Genomic DNA, 23,486 nt, shown 5'->3' with positions numbered 1-23,486 from the left:
AAACTACCTACAGCTTTCCTAAATTTTGTTAATTATAGTATGTATTAGTGTTTTGAGATATTAAAGTAGCTATAATGACTTCTAAAATAAGGAAAGCCCAGTGTGTGTCTAAGGGGGATGTGAAAATTTAAAAAAACACAAACCACTTCTTTTATAGCACTTCTTGTAGACTTGATAATCTTGTTTGCAGGTACAATGGAACAAATATTCAAAAATAGTTTAAGAAGTTTGAATGGAAGTGTGTACCTTGTTGAGCAATTACTTACACATTCTACTGCAACATAATTTGATGTCGATACTGATCATGTCAATTGATGTTTTTACCAACTTTGTAGATCTATTTCATTAAAAAAAATACAAAACCTCACCCCCAAACACAAAAACCCCCTCTTCATCCCCTGTAGCTTCTAAAATAAAAGTACTGTGTTTCCTAGTTGGTAAGTTGCTGCATTACCTGTTCTGTTCAGGTATCGCAAGCCTGGGCTTGCGGAAGAAGAGCTCTGGGCAAGGTCTGACCCAAACGGCAGCTTTGCTGGGCTTAGACTTGCTCACTCCCCTGGGAGCTTTGCCCTGGACTTGCTTTTCCTTTCCTAGAGACTCACTAGTGGGCCGAGCAAACTGTTCTCCTACCAATACCACACGCTGGTTGGTGGTAAAGCAGCTCAGTCCTTCAAAGAGGTCATGGCAAAATAACCTTTGAATGGTTTCTGAAAACAGCCTCTTCCTTGTGGTCAAAGAAATAGCTGCTTTATAGCTTTTCAATTTTTATTTCAGACTTTTTGAATAAAAATAAAAATGCCTGGTTGTGCAGATACCTATTTCAAAAAATAGATATTAAGGTTGACTTATGTAAAGAGTCTATTGCATGTATAGATACTTTGGGGTTACTGTGTTTTACGTTTCCTTTAAAAGCAAAGAGTAAATAAAAGATGAGCTATTTCCTCCAAAAATCATTTTATCTTTAACAGCATATAAAATAAAATCTCAACTGCTATAAAACCATCAAAATACGTATGTTTTACAATGACACACGTATCTGGAACGTGGCACGGGCGCTTTCCAGTTTAAAAAGATTCCATGCAGAGGAGCAGAAAATCTGGAAAAGCCTAATGAGAAGGGACAGCGCGGTTTGACACAGTCTGGCAGGAGGATAGCTCTGTCCTCAGATTAGAGGATTGAGCGAAAAGCTGGCGTGCAGAATTGCAGGTTTTTATATAATAGCTTTAGCAAATATCCTTTAGGACCCGGTGGAAATGTTTGGGGAACTGAACTTGGTGGGTAATGGCCAATCGTTCAGCCGCGATGGGGGAAAAGCTTTTTGCGAGGAGCCCCTGAAAGCCTGTCGAAAACATCACGTCAGGAAAGCGACGTTTCCAGCGCCGATCCCCGACGAGCTCGCCGCGCCGGAATTCGGGTTAATTCAATGTTTAAACCCGGGGGGACTTGTGCTACCGGAGGTCACTGGCGTGCAGGCTGCCCGAGTCCTGTCTGCAGCAAGATGCCTTATTTTGCAAAACTCCTTTTGTTGATCTTTTGCTTGGTTCTTCTTGTGGAAAGCAGAAAGCACCGGAGGAGGAGGTGGACGAGCCAGGCAGAGCTGCAGAGGGCAAGGTAAGGGCTATTCAAACACAGGCGTTTTTCCTGGAGTGTTATAAGTACATCGCTACATAGACATAAAAATCTGCCCTGTCAGTGTCTTTGTGCATATTGTATGTGCAAACAGCTTTATACATAATATTTTTATACTCATCTGTGATACTGCATTTAGTTTTAACTGTAAATGGACACATTTAATGATAATTAACTCTTAACAAGGCAGGTTTTGCAGGTAAGTTGGCCACTTCAGCATAGGTTGTGATAAAAATGTTCTTAGCCCTATATGTGAGTTACTGAGAGAATTCAAAGGAGTTGTAATTAACAGAGAGTATCAAATCTATGTATTGTTTCAGCACTGTTTGTGAGTTACTGAGAGAATTCAAAGGAGTTGTAATTAGTAGAGATTATCAAATCTATGTATTGTTTCAGCACTGTTTCAAGAGCATGTTGCTGGAATGTCTGTACTACTTACGTTCACTTGAAATTGTATATTATTCTCTAACAAACTGAGGGGAGGATGTTTGTTAGCATGGATTATACTAATTAATAACAAATAAATCCCTGAAAGTTATCCAGGGATTGTAAAATTAAAAGTATATTTTGAAGAAATACACAGAAACTTTAAAAAAACCCCAGATTTTAAAGTCAAGGGCAGGCACAAGAAAGAGTTAAAGATCTTAATAAAGTTTATTAGATTTACTGTTGTTGAAATTTGACCAGAGGTTTACATTAGAAAAGATAATATTCCAAACCTGTCAGACAGACCAAAGTATGTTATCCTTATTTGTAGTTATGTCATTCAGTGCCAATTGTACCTTACGAGACTGTTCATTGTTTGAATGGCTCAAAAATAAAATCGGGTTAATCCATCTTATTAAATGGCTTCACTGTGGCTGTAAACCCCCATCTTTTCATTTATTTTGTTGGGTTTTTTTGCTTTAACTCTTAACGTATTGATTTTATAGGAAGTGGTGGTACTCAAACATTTTACAAAAAAAAAAAGTGATGTAATTGAAAGCAAAGAATATCTAATACATTCTTAGAGTTACACTAGCTGAAAACCACAAGAGCACATGCTTTTAGTGACATAAATGTTATAAAGCTGAAACAGCTGGGGCCTGATCCTGAAATCCTAAAGCAAACTGAAGTTTTACCATGGATTTCCACAGCATCTCTGCTATTGAATGGGATCTTTCAGTTAACTCTGGGCATTTTTCCAAGTCTATTTCTGAGAAATGTGAGGGATTCAACAGTATTTCCTTGCAAACCATTCACACGTAGTAGAGATCGTCAACTTTGAAGTTAAAAAATAGTATAAATCCTCCTTTTAAGCACGACTTTATCCAAAAGTAGTGCCATTCTCTGTTTTAATAAGTTTGAATATTTTGTACTACATTTAAAAGTTTCAAAAATAATTTACAGTTCCTACAGTGCTGGTTTTTTGTGAAGTTGTGATAGAGTGGAGGTCAAAGTACTGATAACATTAATTATGTAGATTAATTTACTGGAAAGAATAACTGATGCTATTTGGTTTCTTGATTTTAATGAACAGTTTTCCAGCCAAGTAGAACCTGAGGATCTATATGCCTTATATACACAGATATATTCTTTTTTACATAACCTATGCAAACAGTGTACTTATTTAGAAGTATATGAAATCAAGTTTTCGGGACTATTAAATGTGAATGACATTTTAAATACAGAGAATTCTGCAATATTGCATGACCAAAATGAAACAAAAATAAAAAAGAGCATCTGGAGCAGTGAAATTTCCACTTTCACAGAAAAAAATACAGTTGTCTCTAACCCAGCAATGAATAGTGGACTGTTTCAGTAAACACAAATTAAAACCAGTACCTCTGCTAGTTTTCTAATAATGTAAGAGAAAACAGTGTCCTTTTTAATAACTGCCTACATTTTCTGCGTAGTATTTATCTCGACTTACCCTAAGAAATACAGTGAATTTTACATTAAATATATTAGCGAGGAACGTTTTGGTTTGGATCTGTATTTGGTAAGTTTGAGATTTGTGTCTTTGAAGTTGATATGCCATCCTGATCTCAAGATCTTTATATTGATTTGAAGAAGCTGGCTTGGCTGGCGCGGGTGCGGAACACCTTGGGTTCTGTGGTTCTTTACTTGAATGTGGAGTCCTGCGGGACACAGGGAATCCAGCCTGGGCCCACCTGGGAAAGGAAAATGCTGAAGCCAGGTTAGGGCTGTGGGGTTAGGAACCTGATAAGAAATGCCAGGTTAAAGGTTGCCTGTGCATCCTTAATTACTCCGCTTGTTTTACATGAATATCGAACTGTAATGCGTTGTTTTTTCTGGGTGGTACCTCGCTCAGCATGCAGGATGGATAACGCTTCATTAGAAACTGTGTCACTTTGCATTTTCTCTTACTCCTGCACCCCTCGCCTCCCTGATAATGCAAATCTCCTACAAAACAGCGGTATGACCTAAAGAAGGAGCTGCATGTGTGTGGCATTTGCACCATTGCTTGGAGCAGCTTCATGTTCTGCCCTGGAGAGCCTGGGCTTTGCGTGGGAAGCTGGAGTGTGCTCATTGAGTAGCAACTCCTGCCTTTCCTACTTTGACAGTAGGTTGTGGGTTTTTTGTCGTTGTTGTTTTAACGTTTTCCACAGATACAGTCTCTGTTTCTTAACCTTACAAACCTGGATGAAGGGAGTCAGTGATTCCTCTTTGTGCAAAGCTGAAAGCCTTTTTGCCGCTGTACCCGCTGGCGAATGATGCAGGGAAACAAGGGCTCACAACTCACAGAAGACCTGTTGGCTAAAAAAACCCCTAAATTTCATTCTGTTGTAGAGAAATCAAATGCTAAATGAAATACAAAGTAAAACCCATCAAAGTCACCTGGTTGACTGCCGGGCAGGGGATGTTGGCCCCAGTGTTACCTGCACACCAGGGAATACATTTCCAGAGAGGAGGTAAAGACTTTGGTGTTGAAGGAAAGGGTGCGAGTGTGGAAAGGTGCAGATTTCTGTGTTGGGTGGGCCATGGTCTGTGCTGCCATGTTACCAGCCAGGATTTCCCAGGGAGCGTGTGATGCTGCCAGGGCCTGTCACACTTGATACGTGTAGTACTGACCATACAGTGCGTGTGCATGTGTGCTTGTAGTGTGCTCGGAGCATCAGCCTTACTGTAAGTGCCAAGCAAGTGCTGTTGGCATGTCCAACACTGGATTTGAGACAGCCTGGGGTACTCTTCAGTAGCTCTGTGGTGGCTGCATGTCAGGAATTGCAAACAAATGCTGGCAGTCCTCCTAGACTACCCATCTGGGCAGGATTTCCACACAGAAAAAGAGGAAGTCTGAAAAAGAGTGCTCTTGTTAATATTCATTGCTCTATAAAAATTCCTGATAATGCTTCTGTTCATTGCTCTGCATAAATTGTCCTAGAAGAGAGGGCTCAGGAGACATTTGCCATCTCGACTGTGCTTGTGAATGCTGTGTTCCAGACAGACAGACAGACGCAGCCTGGCTCCGAGCCTGCTTGTTTCTCTCTCCTAACAGTTGCGAGAAGCCTCATGCTTCAGCCAGCAGAAACACTGCACTTCTGAAACAGAAGCGGCTTTGAGCTTCTGTTAGCTACAGACTTCCTGGCAAGGTTTTTGGAAGCGGTCTGTGATTTGGAATGCCTCATGAGAGATGTGATTTTCAGGACGTGCTACACGCCAGCCTGAGGTTGGGACCTAGAGCAGGAAGGAGTCCATCAGGGCATGGCAGCACGAACCTCAGGACTATTTTTCCAAACAGGGTTCCATGGGGGAAGCAGCTTGCTGATCCCTGCTGAGACGGCTCCTGCTGGCAGACGTGCTCCCTTTGTTGCCTTGCAGGGCTGCATTTTTTCCCCAATTGTCAACCAGGTTCTGCAAACATGTCTTCTGGCCTGTGGTACCTCCCAGACCCTGCTGATCCTCTCAGGTGTATGGTGCTTTCTTAGAAAACGTGGTATGTGTGAATGGCTCAGTGGTTAAAATGTTGATAACCATTTCCTACAGGTGTGTTGCTCGCCTGAGGTTCATGCCCAGGGCATCGCACAACCTCTAATTGTGTAAGGTCTGATGTCTCCTGAGATTTTTTTCACCAACACTGCAGCATCACGGCAGGGCCACGAAGCAATGTGAACCAAAAGCAGGGAGAAACATGCACACATGCAAATGGCAGCAGCAGCAGCAGATGTGAGAAGCAAACCTCATGCTTTTTTCTTGGCTGTGTGCTCCATGTCTTCATGTTTGCTGTTGTGACTCCTTGGCTGTTGCTAACGTTGCCCCTCTGACCTTGTAGTGGTTGTGCAGTTGTCTGTGTAGACTGTGAGATGCTCAGAGGCTCAGCACCACCTCCTCACAGCATTCAGCGCTGTCTCTTTAGCAGCTGTGCCTTGTTCTCCCCTTCAGCAGAACAGCAGCTGTTGGGTCCCTTTGCTAGACCTGTTCCCCTCTGCCGGAGTTAGTAGGGCTGGCTTTGGGCTGGATGGATGTAGGAAGAGGCAAGGAGTGCAGGGTTTAGGATACGCTTGGTAAAAAAGCGGCTCCATACTGAAGTGTGGTAAGATTTTAGCTGGAAATGTAAAAATACTTTAAGGAATCCCAATAGGAAGTAGGATAATAGGAACTGACGTCCAATGACCATGAGATATCTGGTGACCAAAGCCAATGCTGAGTTCTCCAGAGGGACGTGCAGACTCAGGCTGGAGATCCCGTCTCCTTTCAGGCTCACCACGTAGCCGTTGCCTTACGCCCCACAGCACTGGGACTGATTGCAATTTTAGAAGTTTTATATCTTGCTCTGGACAAGTCTGAATGTCTGCATAGATACCCACTGCTTTTTTGACTCCTGCTGAGCTATTATCTGTCATTTCTCATGCCATCAAAATTTAATTTTCTGTGATATATTTGGCAATATAAAAAGGATCTATTTTATGCAACTGAGAAAAATTCTGAATAAAAGTGACTGGGAAGGAAAATATGAAAAAAAATCTAGGGCCTTTACAGAAGCTCAATGAGATACCTGTCCCCTTCTCTCCTCTGTAAACAGGAAAGAGTCCTCACAAAAGACAGTTTAATCAATCTCATCCCACTTGAGCAAAATGTAAACAGCAATAAAATTATATATGAAAAACATGGCAAAGCAGAGGAAGGGAGATGGGTGGCTTTAAATGAAAAGTGGTGAACTGTGGAGAGTGCATAAAGCTGAAAGAAACCCTGACAGATCTATAATCAGAAGTGCTAAAGACCATAAGGACATCAGGGAGGATTTATGAGATACCAGTGATCAGACTGTCAGTGAAGACGCCTGATGTGCAGGTGTGTTCAGTGCATCCTTCAGCTTTGCAAAGGCACTGGCAGCTGCATCCACCTCTGCTGCAGATCGTGAGATGCTCCTGGTGCCAACCGGTGCTGGGGTGGCACAGGACACCTGCCAGAGAGGATCGGGCGACACCAGCATAGCTGATGTCATGCACTGTTATAAAGAATGTATTGTGGGTTTTGGGTTTGTTTGTTTGTTCGTCTGTTTGTTTGTTTCCAAACACACTTGGTCTTGTTTTTGAATTAAATTGACAGGAAGTTATTATACATTTCAAAGGCTGCGTAGGTTGCTTGTCATTAAAAATAGCTTTATACAAAATCTTTTGTAAATGGATTAAATTGATTAAAAAATAAATGGTGGACCTCAGTCTGTAAATTCTGAATTGTCTGTGATGTACCTGAAGGGCTGCGCATGAACTCATGATTCAATGCTGGCTCTTAAGTGCAACTGCTGGCTCAGGACTTCCCTGAAAACCTGTTTTCTTCCTAAGGCAGCGTCAATGTCTCCAGCCAACCCTCTGCAGCCACAGACTTGTTCTTAGCGACTCTCCTGTGTCCTATTTGCTGTTTGATGATTTTTAAATTAATTGATCAGAGCCTGGCATTTCAGTGAAGCCATGCCATTGGTTTACAAGATGGCACTGTAATACTGTCAGGGTTTTCCATACTATTTACTCATACAGCATGCAATCCAAAGATTGATTGGATTTTTAACTGGATTTTTTCCCCATTCTTTGAGCACAGAGAGTCGACTGAACATTCACTGGTGCTCAGGCCTTTTCCTGATGGTTCAAGTCAAGCAGATACAGTCACATCATTCTTCTCCACTGCCAGCTTCTCAGGAACAGAGGCAATACTGCAGACTGTGAAGCAGAGAGCTTTGTCAGCAGCCCCAGCCTTTGCAAAGAAACACAACCTGCCCATGCAGCAAGCAGGGAGAAGCTAAACTTTTGCCTCACACCATCCCCATTAATGGCCGTGCTCAGGTTTGTCCCCCTGCTTTTAGGTAAACATTAATGCATCTGTGTTGGGAATGCACTCGCTCCAGCTGGCTCCTTTTCACAGCCATCAGGGATGGAGATGCTTGCATATCCCAATTTAAACAGGGCCCAAAAGGAAGTGAGTGGGACTCAGATTTTCATATGTAACGTGTGCCATGAAGCACAAGGGCTTATATTCCTTCAAAACATCAATTTAATACATTTTTAATAAATTCTGTTGCTTCTTTTTTACCTCCTTATTAAAGTAAGCAAGTTCTCCATGTTAACTGCAGCTATCAACACCCCTTAGGTTTTATAATTTCTTTTCTGAATTCAATGCTCTGATGCAAAATTTTTCTTCTGATTTGTGATGTATGCTCCCTTTGCTCATCATGATCTATATTTTAATGACCCTAAAGCACATCCATGGCCGTTACACAGCCACACTTATGCGTGTGATGATATTTTTCTAAGCTCTGAATTTTTGACCAAGGTTTTAAGCCTAATGCATCTTTGGGTTTGTATCTGTTAGAATAGTCAATTTATTTTTCCTCCGAGATTTTTGTTCTCTACTGTCAGTAATATTTCTCCCACACAAGCAAATGAATCTAAACCACTTTGTATAAAGTTATTTCTATTTATTATTATTCTTTTTAGTAAGTTGATGACAAAAAGCTAATTGCAGCAGTATTTACAACTTGGTCACTTCTTATGCCCAGAGCAAAGAGGTTGAGGAATCTTAATGGTCCAAATCCTTCCTGCACCACTGGGGAATGCCAGGGTTGCCAATCAAGATTTTCTCCAAAAGTCCATGCAGTACCTGTCTGTCTGCTGTTAGTTACCCACTTGTGCCATTTTTGTGACTTTCTTAACACTTTCATAAGGGGTTTGTTGTTCTCCTTGTTCTACTGTTACATGATCTCTCAAATAAAGAGTTAGGACTTATTCCCCCTTAATATTTGGAAAAGTGGAGGATTGCAGGTCTTGCTGACTTCTTTAGGTCAGACCCCTCTTTTCCTGCTGCTGTGGATGGAAATGCGTGGATTTGTCTCCTTGTTAAAAGTCAAAAGCCAAAGCGAGCCCTCTGTCCTCACAAGTTACTGGTACCCAGCTGATGTCCCTGGGGCAGCTAGCCTCAGAATAGTGTGTGACACTGTCAAACAGAGCTTTCTCGTGACAATGTCACCTTGGTACCCAGGCAAGTCCTGGCTGGGTAACGTGGGGCAGAGTCAACTGCTTCTACTGTTGCTTGTTCTGTCATATTTGCTGCATCCCAGCTGCTCTGTGAGAAGTTGCGCACTTGGCCTTAGGTCTCCTTGGGAGCCGTGGTGTCTGGGGTAGAGAGAGCACCGTGTCCATCTCAGATCCGTCTGAGATGGCAGGGCCAGGTCTGAGTTGGTGCTGGGGCTGCCATGCTGGCCTGTGCCATGGTGCTGGCACCAACCGCGCTTCCCTCTGTGGGGCTGTGCCCACAAGGCCGCCACTCCTGGGGCTCCAAAATGGGCCAGGCGGTGTTCAGCCATAGAGTGCCGCAGAGACGCCACACCAACGCTATCGCTGTCTTTTGCAGTCGCATCTATAACAAGAACAATGACGTGACCAAAACTTGGAAAGGAAGGACGGAGCAGCTTCTCAGGGTTGATGACCATGACTTCACCATGCGACCGGCTTTTGGAGGTGAGGATAAAGTTGTTCCCTTGATTTCATGCTCATCTAATTGAAAGGCGTCAATCATGTGATTAAAAAGAGAAAAAAAAAGTCTCTGGCCAGCTGCACTAGTGAGAAGGGAAAGGGCTTGGATGGTTTCAGGAGATACTTAAGGCAACTCAGAGAGGCCTCATCCTCACCTTCCAGTCCTCTATACAGCTCCTTCATTCCTTTCTGTTTCTGAAGTTGGCTCTATTTTTTTGGCTAGTGGACCATCCTGGTAAGTATGTTACTGTTGGGAAGGTGAACAAGCTGCAGGTTTTAATGTTCACTTGTAGTTGTGAAGTTGCAATGACCCTTTTAGCCGATGTGATCAAACTGCAAAATAAAGAGCTCTTTGGGTGGACCACATCACACCCTTCCTAGGAGAAAATGGAGTATTTTTGTCCAGATAAAATCTTGTCTCTCTAAAGCAAACACAAGGGCAGGAGAGGATGCCTCCATCACCTGCACTTCTGTCTTCTGTTGTACCCAGCTACAGGAACATGCTCACCTGGTCTTTCTAAGCTCACCACTGCAGAGGTGGAAAGTTACCTGAATAAAAAAATGTGCTGATATACCAGCATGGACATCCCTCTTCTAATTAGATGAATAACCAAGACCATTCAGAGCTAAGGACGGAGATTTCTGCAGCTTTTGATGAATGACTAATATTGCATCCTTTGTCAATCGGCCTTCTAGGATGAAGGGCAACATCTCCCTCTCCAGTTGTTCACTGAGGTATTTTGCATTTTGCACCTAGTCCAAGAGAGCATCTCTGACCTTGTCCATTCCTGGCACAGCTGGAGAGGTATTTCTCACTCCACAGTGCAGATGTGCTGATCTGATAGCACAGTGCCGTCCCCATGCTCACAGTTCATACATATCCCAACTCCAGAGTTCAAAATGTGTCATTACCCGTGTTTCCTCCCCACACACACTGTAATTTGCTAACAAGTTGCAGTCCAGCCTCCCCATTGGAAGTAACTCTATTGATAATCGGTGGTAACTTGACCTGCTCTTTCTAGGGTTGAAGAGTTTGCCTTAAATTGTCCTCTAGGTGGAACATGAACAAACCTCCCTGGGGTTGGTGTGGGCACATCTGACAAGCTCAGGCATGCAGCTGAGGCTCAGGGCTGAGGTCTGGGCACTGGTTCTGGAGGCTCTGGGTATGCCTGCTCCTTTTTGAATCAGCTGTCAAAGTGACACTGAATGAGTTGCCCTTGGGCCCCTCACCTGCTCCAGATGGGTTTCTCCCTGACAGTGACACTGCTGCTCCACCCTCTGGTTACAGAAAGGGAGATTGTGGCTTATTGCTGGTGCTTCCTCTCCTGCCAGGTTGTTTCTTTTGGAAGGTGAGCCTTTCAGCAGGGCGGATTTGGGAAGAAACCCGACCTCTGGAAGCTGAAAGGACCAGGGAGCTGTGAGATTTGTTTCATGGACTGACCTAAATCCTCCTGGCACCAGGAAGAGATGGACATTGTCAGGATTGTCCAGCGAGCCACCTTGTTAGCTCAGTCTCCCATTTGTTTGTTTATTTTTTGATCTTGGTTTTCCTTACCTGAGTTTTTAAGCTTCCTTTTTTAATTCCACCGCCCCTTCCCCCCCATTCTTCTGTTTTGTCTGCAAAGCCTGGATCTGTGAGGTGTTGGCTGGATGTCCATAGCCTTCAGTCTGGCTTTGTTTTATTGGCACGCTTCTCTGTCACGGATATTGGTGATCATGTGTCATCCCACACGGCTTTCCCAGCAAAGCAGTGGTTTATCACAGGATCACAGGATGCTATGGGGAGGCTTCAAAGGTCATCCAATCCACCCCTCTGCCATGGGCAGGAACGCCTTTCACTAAATCAGATTGCTCCAGCCTGAACTTGAACACTTCCAATGATGAAATCAACACGTGATATCACCACTGCACTGTATTTCTGTAAACAGATAAAATTTCTACTATTTTTTATCAAAGGCACAGACCACGTGAGGAATACCTTTGTGCACAGTTCCCACCAAGCAGACACAGAGTTACACGGTTACTCTTCCAGTGCTAACGTAACTGCATTTTAATCCCATTGTCTTGTTTTCCTATGCTACCTCCCATCACAGGCATTAGGATACTGCTAGAGCCTAAAAACTTTGAGTAACATGTAGAAAGTTGAGAAATATCCTAGCAGCCTTTGGTGAGAAGGTGACCTTTGGTAAAGGAAAAACATTATGCTTCTGTAATTTTTCCTCAAAACCTTCTTATCTTTTGGGGCTACCTGGGACAAAGGTGGGGTGTTAGGAAAGTTGCACTAAAATTTGTACGGTGAGGAAAAAAACATAGCAATGACTCTTGTTGAGGCTCCAGCCTTGGAAAGCACAGTTCACACACATGGACATAGCTTGGAGGCTACAGGTTCTTGTACAGCGGCAGAATTATGCAGCAGAGTTTTAGTGACAGATTATAAGCCTGAGGGGAAAAAAAAATAAAATAAAGGAGAGAAACAAAAGCCTGGTAAGATGCAATCCTTATATTTTCTTCTGTAATATTATTCGTCAGGCAGTCACAGTGATTTGCCATGCCCTGTGAGTCTTTCCAGATTTTTGCATCAGCAATGCCAGTCAAACTGATGTGGTCTGACCTGCGTAGGATAAAAAGGCTTTTGTACCGCTGAAGCGGAGTAGAGGAGCCTGTGAGATGTGTGACTGTAACTGGTCACTGCCCTACGCCTGGCTCTGCTCTCCGAGGGCAACTCAGTGACCATGGGCTAATGGAGAGCCCCGTGGCATTGCACTGGGCCTGTGATGTTGTGGTGCAGGTGAGAAAGGCAATTCATCTCTGGAAAACATAAATAATATCATAAGGAGATTGTGAGTGATGTTAGACTGTAAAGATACCCAATACTATAAAAGCGATGGTTCCCATGCTTGGTGGAATAATGGGCAGCTGTTAACCTTCAGCATTTTTAGTGGACCAGTCTACCACTTCACCACTGAATTTTAAGCTAAAAGGGGATGGGGTCTGTAGCTGCTTTAGTGTGGGCATGGTGACTCTTGCTGCTCTGCATGGGATGGTCAGCACGCTGCCAGCCCAACACAGCTGTGACCATGGGGCAGGGCAGGCCGGGGTTATGCAAGGTGAAATGGAAGGAAAACATTAGAGAACGGTGAAGGTTTTTTCAAGAAGTATCTTTGTAAAGAGCAAGTGAGCAAGCAAATGTTGTGTAAGTTGTGTTATTAACAGCCCACTAGGCATGGTTGTCTTGCCTGCTTTCAGCCCATTAGAGACGAGCTATTGGGTACAGTGGTAATGACAAAGATTTTTGCTTTGCTGATGTTCAAAGTAGCCTCTATAAACTAAAATAGACTGTGCTTGTTATGACCCTTAGGGAGTTATCTCCATGTCAGTGACCTTGTTCTAGCTAGCAGATGTTCAGGTATTATTTACAAATATTAATATTTAAAGATTATGTAAATGTTTGGTTTGCTACCTTCCTTAAACATCCAGTTTAAGCACTATTTCATCTATGACATCTCATATTTTACAGGGATCCTGTGAATAAGCAGCTTTAGCTGATACTTAAAATAGCTGTATCTTCTTTGCTGAGGAACAGCCTATTGCTGTGCTTTTATCATATTTCTTCATAGCCTAATAACCTAACGTCAGCTGGTCCTCGCTGGCCTTTCTTGGCAGAATTTTCATCAGGATGGATGAGTGGTGGTGTGAATGAAGCATCAATAGTTCACTTAGGGCTCATACCAAGTGCTGGAAAACTCGCTTGTCCCTCAATGAGATGCAAAGAAATGAAGGTCTCTGCAGTCACGTGGCGGCTGATGAGTGCATCTGGTGGTGACTGCTTGGAAACTGCCCGTGCCTAAGAGGACCTATACATTAACATATATATGTATACACGCAGACATACATGCAGAAACACTGAAGATTGTTTTGCAGCTTGCAGACCTGGGATCCCTTATGGACATTTCTGAGCCTCTCTGCGTGTATGCAGTATACCTGCCAGCAAAGTAGTCTCAAACCTGCTTGTTTCCCATGTAGGTATTTTTATCCTATATTTGCCTCCCTCCTTCAGAGACAGATGAGAGGACAGAGAGAGTGTCTCAGGGAAAGGCAACGAGACTTTGAAATCACTGCCAAAGAGAAAAATTGAAGAGATGTCACAAAGCTTTAGTCTCAGAGCTGGAGTGGAAAACTGAGAGCAGGCATTTTCATGCTAGTGTGCTATTCCCTATCTTCCAAAGCCTGCTGCAGTCTTAAAAGATAAAACTCATGTTAGTGTCCAGTACCTGTTTCTGAGTGGGAACTGGCTGGTCCTTTGCAGCTTTCCTGGCTGCTTCTCAGTGGGTGGTTTTAGGTGCCAAGACATCCTGGGACGTGACCAGCTTTAATGTTGGGCACCTTCTGAAGTAATTCCTGAACGGGACTTGCAGAAACCTCCAGGGTTCCCTGGAGGGGTTAGCCCCAGACAAGACATCCCACTCAACCTGGGACAGAGTTTAGTATCCAAAATGGAGTTTTTGCAAGACAAAACAAGCCACAAAGTCTTCTTGGTGTCAGAACCCACCCAAAATGGAGACTTGTTGGGTCTGTCTATTCTACTTGTACAACCACTGAATGAGGATGCAAATCGGGTTTGCTCTAAAGATGCAGCACCTTTTCTATATGCAGCACCTAAGTTGAGTGTGTAATGGCTTCCAGTGAAGAGCAGGTCACAAAACAGAGCAGCTCACTGCAGAGAAAAGAGAAATGAGGGAGCACTCTCACCGCTGAATCTCAGGACACTGGGTTGTGAACTTGGCAAAGGAAGAAGGACATATAAAGCAACAAATACCTTGATAGGCTGGTCCCTGAGTATCTTTTTAATATTCAACTTTGATTTGAGGCGAGGACACTGACATGCAGTAATTTACAGAAATAAGATTTTGCTGGTGCAGATTCAGAAGATGGTACGTTTATAGTGAGAAGATGCAAGGGTACTCTATCACATCACTTTTAAATCCCATGCAGAAACTGTGGGGCTAATGGATACCGCCCTATACAAGAGAGAAAGTAGAAGTGCTCCCATCAACCTTGGGTTATACTTAAATCCTCTCTCAATGTGCAAATATAAATATTTCTCTCAGAATTAAAACCTCCTCTTTTCCATTTCCAGTTTTCCTATAGTCAAATTTGTTAATGACTGTGCGAGTGCCTTGAGCTTGCTTGGAAGCTGCTGCGTCTGAGATGCAAGGGGAGCAGTTTACTGGTGGGCTCATTTCTGTGTTGTAAGTTGAAGTCTGTGACTTCTATGAAGGTTTTTAAGAGTCTAGGGCTTGCTTTCTGTTTGTATCAGTCCTGCTGAATTAGTATTTGTATTCTGCAAGATATTGCTGTGGACAGTGACGGAGATAATGGATGTTGACACTTTTGCTGTTTCTGGAAGAAATGTTTCTGTTGAAGGTTATACAATTTCTCTCTAGACCTTGATCTATAAATAGTTGAGCTCATGTTTAATTTGAATAATTCCATGAATTTGGCTGGCACTTTTCAGAGACCCTAAAGTGTGAGCTGAAAAGCTTTGCTGGGCTGCAGTCTTTGAGCAAAGCAGCACGGCTTCCTCTTCTCAGCCAAACACACAGCTTTTATGTGGGTCCAGTTAGCTTCCCGTCCAGCAGAGAACATCCTAGGGAGGAGCCCGAGCTTTGAGATTTTTCCAGTGTCACAGTATTCAGGTCTTTCCCTGCTTGTAATTCTCAAAGCGGATCCTTCTGTTCTTCCTCTCTCTGAAGAAAAAATGAATATTGATAACATATTGTTTGTGGCAAGGAAAAGCTAGTTGATGAGGGCCTTTTTACATTTAACACTATAATCTAAGTTACACTGTTCAGTGTGTCAGAGACCATCTCAGCTGTTCTTTTCTCTTTCCATTCATACCTTCCTCATCCTCTACTCCCCCTCAATAAAGGGTTTTTTTTTTTTTCTGTTTACTCATCCCTAGTGGCATTTGATGGAGAATTTGGCATCTGGAGTCTCAGCAGTTCAACAATTTAGTTTCCAGAGGGACAGGACTGAAAAGCTCGCAGTTCCCAATTGACTCCAAGGGTTAGTGAGACCAAACATCTCTTGACATATTTCTGTGACTGATCAACAGACATTTAATTCAATGGTTCACACTGTAGCCAAGATGACCTTCAAGGAAACCCAGGGTTGGTTTCTGTGGTTTAAAGAAGGCATTTCTTCACAGGGCATTTACAATGTTGCTCCCATCAAGTGCCTCTACAAAACTGCATCTTGGTAGAAGTTTTGAAGAATGAAGGGCCAAGTGAATAAGCAATGATCATTACCATTTTTGCTTATTGCCTAGAGCAGGACCTGGTGATCATTCAATTCCTATCACTGGGTCCCAGGCAGCAACATTTGGGCTGGCCCCACTGGCCCTTCACCCACCCTTCCCTGCTCAGCCCAGCTTCTTGTTCAAGCTTCCTCCAAAGGGTCTTGGTGTCTCAGCATGCCCCCGTTCCCATTGATAGGCTTTCTCATTGCCACAGCCCCAGGTGCTGAATGAGGAGCAGGGGGAAGGGAAAAGCAGCAATTGCTTCTGCTGGCTATAGGAGGATTTTACCCAAGAAAGGCAGGGCAAATATTTCCACTGATAAGTAAATTTTACATTCTTATCTTCATACTGCTTGTATTAAGAGACCCACATTTCAGTTCAGAGTTCAAATGATTTCTCCCTCTCTCTGTTGTATTCACTGTTTAATCATCCCTCAAATTCATGATTAACTGCAGAAAAGTAAAAAAGTAAAAGCAGTTTCACTGATGTACGGACACCTAGCCCAACCTCAGGCCTCTTCTCTGAAGAGCTTTCCAGACCATCAAGCTTTACACTGAACACCCTTTATTTTGGGTTTAATATGACTTCATGGCAGCTCTGGACTTGACCTTAGACTTTGCCCTTGCAATGAGGTAACTGCTGGTTATCTGGGAACCAAACTGAGTGTTTGGCGCAGGAACATGAAGAAAATAAAAGAGTATGGACATGGTATTTTATCTTCCAGAGCAGATAGGGGAGGAATAGGAGAGAGAGATAAATACCAACTTGGCAGTGTTCCTCTGTTTTTTGTTTGTTTGTTGTTTGTTTTTTAATCTGTGCTTAGTGTTCAGACAAGCATGGAAATTGCAGCGGTAAATAGACTTTGGGAGGGTTGTGATTTCCTGAATCAAGGCTAAATTAAGCACTCACACACAGAGAGTATCTCTTACAGTCTGGAAGCTGAGGGTGGCTGCTCAGTGTGTGCTGGGCACACAGCCCTTGGGCACCAGAGAGGCCTGTGGGTCCATGTCTGACCGCTGCCTTCCTCTTCTGGCACAGCCTGGTTGCTGTGAGGCTGTCCTGGCAGAGACTGTGTCTTCTCTCTTAGCACTGTCCTGAGCACGACATGGTTGTCTGGAAGCACTGTGGGCACTGCTGCAATGTCAGCAGCTGTGTGCCACTACAAATAATATTCATTACAAGTGGTTTCTCTGGCAAGAGTCAGAGGCAGTGCTGAGGGCAGCCTCGTGCCTGCCCTGACATGGGCTGTGTTGGTTGGACTGTGGAGCCTTTCTGAAGTGACTTTGAGCATATATTCATCAACGACTTGGATGGGGCAATAGAGTGCACTGTCAGCAAGTTTGCTGATGACGTCAAACTGAGAGGAGTGACTGACACACCAGAAGGCTGTGCTGCCATTCAGCGAGACCTGGACAGGTGGAGAGTTGGGCAGGGAAATATATGAAATATGAAATATAACGAGGGCAAGTGTAGAGTCTTGCATCTGGGCAGGAACAACCCCACATTCCAGTATAAGTAGTTGGGGAATGACCTGTTAGAGAGCAGTGTAGGGGAAAGGGACCTGGGGGTCCTGGTGGACAGCAGGGTGACCATGAGCCAGCACTGTGCCCTTGTGGCCAGGAAGGCCAATGGCATCCTGGGGTGTATTAGAAGGGGGGTGGTTAGTAGGTCGAGAGGGGTTCTCCTTCCCCTCTACTCTGCCCAAAGAGTTGTAGTGAATGGAGTCAAATCAATTTGGCGGCCAGTCATGAGACAACCAATGATAGAACAAGGAGTAATGGGTTCAAATTGGAACACAAGAGGTTCCACTTAAATTTGAGAAGACGCTTCTTCTCAGTAAGGGTGACAGAGCACTGGTACAGGCTGCTCAGGGGGTTGTGGAGTCTCCTTCTCTGGAGACATTCAAAACCCCCCTGGACACATTCCTGTGTAACCTCATCTAGGTGTTCCTGCTCCAGCAGGGGGATTGGACTAGATGATCTTTTGAGGTCCCTTCTGATCCCTAACATTCTGTGACTCTGTGATTTTGGGATTCTGTGATTGAGACTTGCTGTAGCAGAGGTCCAATTTAAGTATCCCAAACATGACTACACTGAAGAGCTATTAGGTATTTCAGGGCATTAAGGGCATAGATAAGTATTTGAATCATTGCCCAGGCTTTCCTTGACCACCATATATGACTTCACAAGGTATCTGAGCAAAGAAAGTCTAATTGGCTACCAACAGGGCACTGCCTATCAACAGGATTGCATTGTTTCCCTGCTGATTATACTGCACATCAAAACGTTTGTTATCACCACAGATACAGCGCTTTTTGCCACCTTGTTTAAAGAAAAACAAAGCACATTTTACTGAACAGGAGTAATGTCCTACAGAAATTCTTTCTCCTGGTGTTGTTTTTAACTTTTGTTTACTCAGTCCCAAATAATCATGGAGAGTAGAAGGAAGTGTGGCTGCAACCAAGGTATAAACTCATAGAGTGATTTCAGATTGAAAAGGACTGCATTAAAATTCTATAGGTAAGACAGGCATGGTATGTAGTGAGACCTACCATCACTTATTCAGTCAACTGAAAGAACTAGAAGTAAAAAACCATCTCCTTAAACACAGCGTTCTATAAGCTAATTTGCTTTTTAGACCTTACCAATCTTCCACAGCTACCCAACTGATGAGGATGAAGGGGAGCAGAATACTGCAAAGCCATTGCTACAATATTTCCACTTAATGAAACCATTGTTTCCTCTAGTTAAACCAGAAGATGATGCATTTGTGAGGTGACAGAAGGGCCATGTGCTAGTCATTGTCTGAAGGATGCTGGATTGTGCATTAGGAAGGTCACATCTGCCTTGGATGTAAGCAATGTCACCTCTCAAAGCAAGGAGCCAGTCAAAAGAAAGGATTCATGGCAAAGGTGACAAGGAAAATATATCTGTAGTTTTGCCATGGACTTGCCTGTCTTTGATGAGCTACAATGGTCTGAGAAGGAATCCACTGGCTGATGAATGGTTGTATCCTGTGGCCACATCAATAGGATTGAGTGCGTTTCCTGACCTGGAGGGCAGGGACTGGCTTATGAGGAGCTCAGCTGGTACCACCAAAAGCAGAGGGCTCTCTGACCTGCTGTACTCCTCCTCGCCCGCCTCCTCTGGCCCTGGTGGCCAACTTGGCCACCTGACAGGTCTTTCCCTGGGCTGATGCAAATCACTGATTTGGAAGAAAATACTCCATATGCTGCTGCTGTTGGTCTTGGCTGGGTGAATTTTCTGTGGGTCAGTGAGCTGAATGGTCTTACAGAAGGTCCCACTGCAAGCTCAGTCTGCTCCTCTGTGCAAATTCACCCTTAGTCTGTGTTTCACCGGTGGCCATGCACCAGGGCTTTGTGGGTTTTACCAGTTTTGAGGAATAACTGAGAGAAGAGGAACTGAACACCAGTAGGGTGAGAATTTCCTTGGCCTCCAGTGATTCCTTATAATACTTAAGCAACTGAAAGAGAGCAAGATGGGCTCGTGTTGTTGGAATGAAAAATCTTACCAAAGTCTCTGGCTTCTGAGGAACATGCCAGTGCTGATTAATTGGAATTTCTCCCCAAGTAAATCTTCCTGCAAACACCCTTTGGTTTGTCCAGGCACCACCAGGAAACTAATATGAGTGAGGAAATATTTGCTGGCATTTTTGGTCTTTTTTAAGCATAAAGTGCACAGCTCTGCTTCTGAATATGACTTATGTTTGTGAGCATCTAGGAGTCATCTAAAAGTGCTGGGTTAACTATTGCTGAGGGCCGCAGACACTTAAATTGGAGTTGGTGGTGCTGAGGAGCCTGGTTGAGCTCCACAGGTTTACTTCAGGGTGCCTGTACTAGGTGCTAAAAATCTTTGCAAACCATCGTAGAGGCCACTATGGTCCTCAGAAAAATAATTCCTGCTGGGCAAGTCCCAGACATGTCTGTAGAGCTGCTACTTCCTTCACCATGGTCTGTCTCACTGGCAGTGCCAAGGCTGGACACATGCTCTAGATACACACATCAGCATGAGTCCTGTGAGACCCACTGCCACACACTGAGAGCGCAAGGTAACAGTGGATACACCTGGACTGGTCCTCAGCAGTAACTGCTGACCTGCCTCGTTGGGTCATGCTTGGTGTGCACATCTCTGTAGGCACGCACCTCCTCAGTGCACCAGAAAAGGGAAAAAGCTGTGTGAGGACACACTGTGTGGAACTTGGGTAACCTGAGGAGGTCCTGGTCATTAATGAGCAGCAAAGTACAAAGAAATTGTGATATAGGGTTTCTAGTAATAGAGCAGTATCTATTTATTATGGGATATTTTCCGCTTATTTACTCTTTGTGAATTCTCTGGTTGTGAATTTTGAAAAACTACTGTGGAAAACTATTCACATCATCCGTGAATCATATGAATGAAAATGGTGATGGGCTTGTTCTTGAGAGTTTGATGTAGCTTGTGTTGTTGATATGAAATGAGAAACCCACGAGGAAAAGCCAAGTGCTTGCAGTTTCTTCTTCTCAGTCCCCTGTTCTTGGGGCCAAATTTGTTCATAAAGGCCTAAAATTTTTGATGGGATGGCTCAGCTTTTAAACACATATGCAAATGTTTCATCCAAGCTCTGGATTAGCTGGTCAGTGTCAACATTGCAGTGCATGCCAAGAGGAAGATAATTCACTGTTTCAAAAGTGGCCTTACATGGTTATTCACTGGCTTTTCCCAGGGAAGAATCATGGACAGAAAAGTATAAAATTAGCTCAGAAATGTTCTGCATGCTACCTTATAGTGCTAATTAAACACACATAATATAAAAGAACACTTATTTACATATCCAAATCTCATTCTCCTACAGGCCCTGCAATTCCTGTTGGGGTGGATGTGCAAGTTGAAAGCTTGGACAGTATTTCTGAGGTTGACATGGTATGTAATCCTCTTTTAAGCCTCAATTTTTCCTAGTCACAAAAAGTCCCTCCCACTTGAAACCTGTGGATTTCGAATTATTGGTCAGATGAAAGCAAAGGCAGCAAGCATTTGGCAAATTCAAAAAGGCTGATACTCAGGACTGACAGCTTGATAAAACCAGGTGATCAAAGGCTTATCTATGTATCTTCAGATAAAGATTAAAAGCATGAAGAAAAAGGGACCTTAAATGGAAGAATAATCAGTGCTGTGAAGGATCTATCACAACTAAAAATATAAACAGCTGCCTACAAATGTTTGGACATACATGGTGAAGTTCACATAAGATTAGTTTGCTACTAGTTTTCTTCCTTAAAGAACCATTGAGTCCATTTGTTTTTAATGCATGATTCTTGGAGGTGTATGAGAAGATTAAGTTGGAAACATAAATAAGAAGGGACTGCTTCTGCTTCTTCATGACTGGGAGTAACCTCAGTGAGGTGCATGAGTTGGAGCTGCAGGGGAGAGGCCGAACTTGGTGGAACTTGGTGTGGAGCGACAGTCACTGATGATGCTGTTCAGGAAATTTGCACGAAGGTCAATTGTGATTTAGTGTCTTTATTTTTTTATTAATTAAAAAGAGGAATAAATACATGTAGTTGTTAACCCTCAACAGGTTTCAATGTCTTCTCAGCAAAAGGAGTGTTCACAAGCATTTTGCTGTTTGTTTGTTTGTCTTTATGTGTAGGAAATGGAAAACAAACACTGGAAAGAGAAGTGGAAAGGGGGACATAGGGGACAAGAGGAAGCTTCTTGATTCCTTCATCCTTGTGCCTTTTCCTCCCTGTTCTCAGGCACCTTCTCTTGTCTAGGCAAAACGTGAAGACTTAAAGGAAGAGCTTTAGGCTGATCAGTTTTTAGTGTGGTGTAATTACATCTTCATTAAAAGAAGGGAGCTTGCCTGCCTGGATATTGGAAGAGAGAGTGTGGGGAGATGTGTGCAATGAAGCATGTAGGAGGGAGCTTTCAGCACAGGAAACAGCTGTCGCAAGGAGACTTGGGGCTCTATTTTGAAATAATGTCATAGCAGCAAAAGGACCTAATCAGTGCAAGTAAATAACTTGCAATACTTTCTGTCAGGAGCACTTGATTTCAACAAAAACCTTGGCCATCAGAAAGCCTTGAGGGCAACTTTCTCTGCCTTTGCTACAGCCAACTCCGCAGTCCTTTTTACTCAGCATGGGACAAGTGCTTTCCACAGAAGCTGCTGATTTGGGGTGTCCCGGTGTCCCAGGTCAGTCTGGGTTGTGCTAGTTTGTTTTTTCCAGCAGTTTGTCCCACAGTAGGTGTTTGCGGAGATGAGAGTGAGCAGTCAGCTGTTCACACGGCCAGGGGAGCCAGGCTGGCTGTGCCTGCGCCAGGGTGACCTCCTAGGCTCTCCAATGCAGGAAGGGTTGAACTGCAGGCAGGACTTCTTTCAAACCACTCTGAAGGATTAGTGGCCTTGGAAACAGTACCCTTGGTTGGGAAGCCTTTGCCTACTGCTGCTTCAGCAGGCGTCTGGTGCCCCAAAGAAGCACCAGACAGAAGCTGGGTGCTGCTGGGTACACTGGTGGCGGATGCTCTCGAGGCTTCCTGGAGCGTAGCATAAGCATGAAATGTGCTGCCAAAAGTGAGGCACTTGTGTGTGCTCATTCGCTGCACCTCCAGCAGGTACTATCGTTCTCTCAGTTCACTGTAAAACTTGTTTCCCAAGGTATTTTCCTACTCATGGGTAGTGAAATAAACCCCTTTTCTTGGTTCATAACTGGTGTGTGTGCTGGTCAGAAAGGAACAAGCTGTCAGCGATTGCAAAATGCCTCATTTGACTCATACCACGAGAAAACTTCCACAGGTTGCATTTTGTATTTAGAAGCAGTTGTCAGCTGCTACTTGGGCTTGACGTTTGCAGCACTTGGTGCCCTGTATTTTGGCCACTGGAGGCCTGTTTGGAGAGAGGAGGATGCTAAAGGAGAAAGAGGAGAGGGCTTCTGCCTGGTAAAACATGGAAAGAGCCACACCTGGGAAATGATGTGTCCCTTTCAGTGCTGTCCCCAGAGGCAGACTCTGTGCCTCCCTACAGTGGCTGTAAGTCACACCAGGGGTGCCTGGCTGATGCCACATGTGTGCCTGTCCCCCTGTGCTCCCCTGTCCCTGTCCCCCTATGCTCCCACGATGGAGCTGCCCAGAGGCCTTCTGCAACCACAGCCTCAGACTGCTTGGCCATCCTTCCACATCACGGGAGAGGGCTGTCCAGGGCTGGTGACCTCAAACAGCCAGGCTCATATTTATCCCTTTTTTTCCTTGTGGTGTAAAGAACACTGACTTGTAAGAAATCATCAGTTATGCATTTTCTTTCTTGCTTTCCCTTTTCCTAGCTCTAGTCAAGCTGATGTGCTTTGCTGGTCCAGCCCTTGAGGTTGACTTCTCCAGCCAGGCTTCTCCTAAACGCTGCTCACAGCAGCAGTCGCTGGAAGAGTTTCTTTGGTACTGTAGCTGTAAGGGGAAGGTGACCAGTGCTGGTAGGGAACAGCAGCTGGCAGCACCCCTGGAGTGAGCGGGGGTGGAGGCTGGGCCCTGTCTGCCAAGGTGGGGACCTGCAGGTGGGTGAGCAGAAGTGTTCCTCTGGCTGGTCTCTGCCATGGTTAGAGAAGG

General features: G+C 44.1%; 1 protein-coding gene across 1 annotated transcript in view; it reads left to right on the top strand.

The window, feature by feature from the left end:
- Positions 1-1,423: 1,423 nt before the first annotated feature.
- The window catches only part of LOC308038379 (gamma-aminobutyric acid receptor subunit rho-2), a gene marked incomplete at both ends in the record, with an annotated part of 36,652 nt that continues 14,589 nt past the window's right edge, over positions 1,424-23,486 (top strand). The window contains 3 exons of the mRNA XM_080340876.1: positions 1,424-1,611; positions 9,475-9,581; positions 20,746-20,813. Coding sequence (XP_080197002.1) covers positions 1,424-1,611; positions 9,475-9,581; positions 20,746-20,813 — 363 coding nt within the window. The remainder of the gene's footprint in view (positions 1,612-9,474; positions 9,582-20,745; positions 20,814-23,486) is intronic.

Source organism: Nesoenas mayeri, assembly GCF_963082525.1.
Source record: "Nesoenas mayeri genome assembly, chromosome: 3".
Taxonomy (NCBI): Eukaryota; Metazoa; Chordata; class Aves; order Columbiformes; family Columbidae; genus Nesoenas; species Nesoenas mayeri.
Note: the sequence above shows the minus strand (reverse complement) of the source record. Positions and strands in the feature narration are given on the sequence as shown.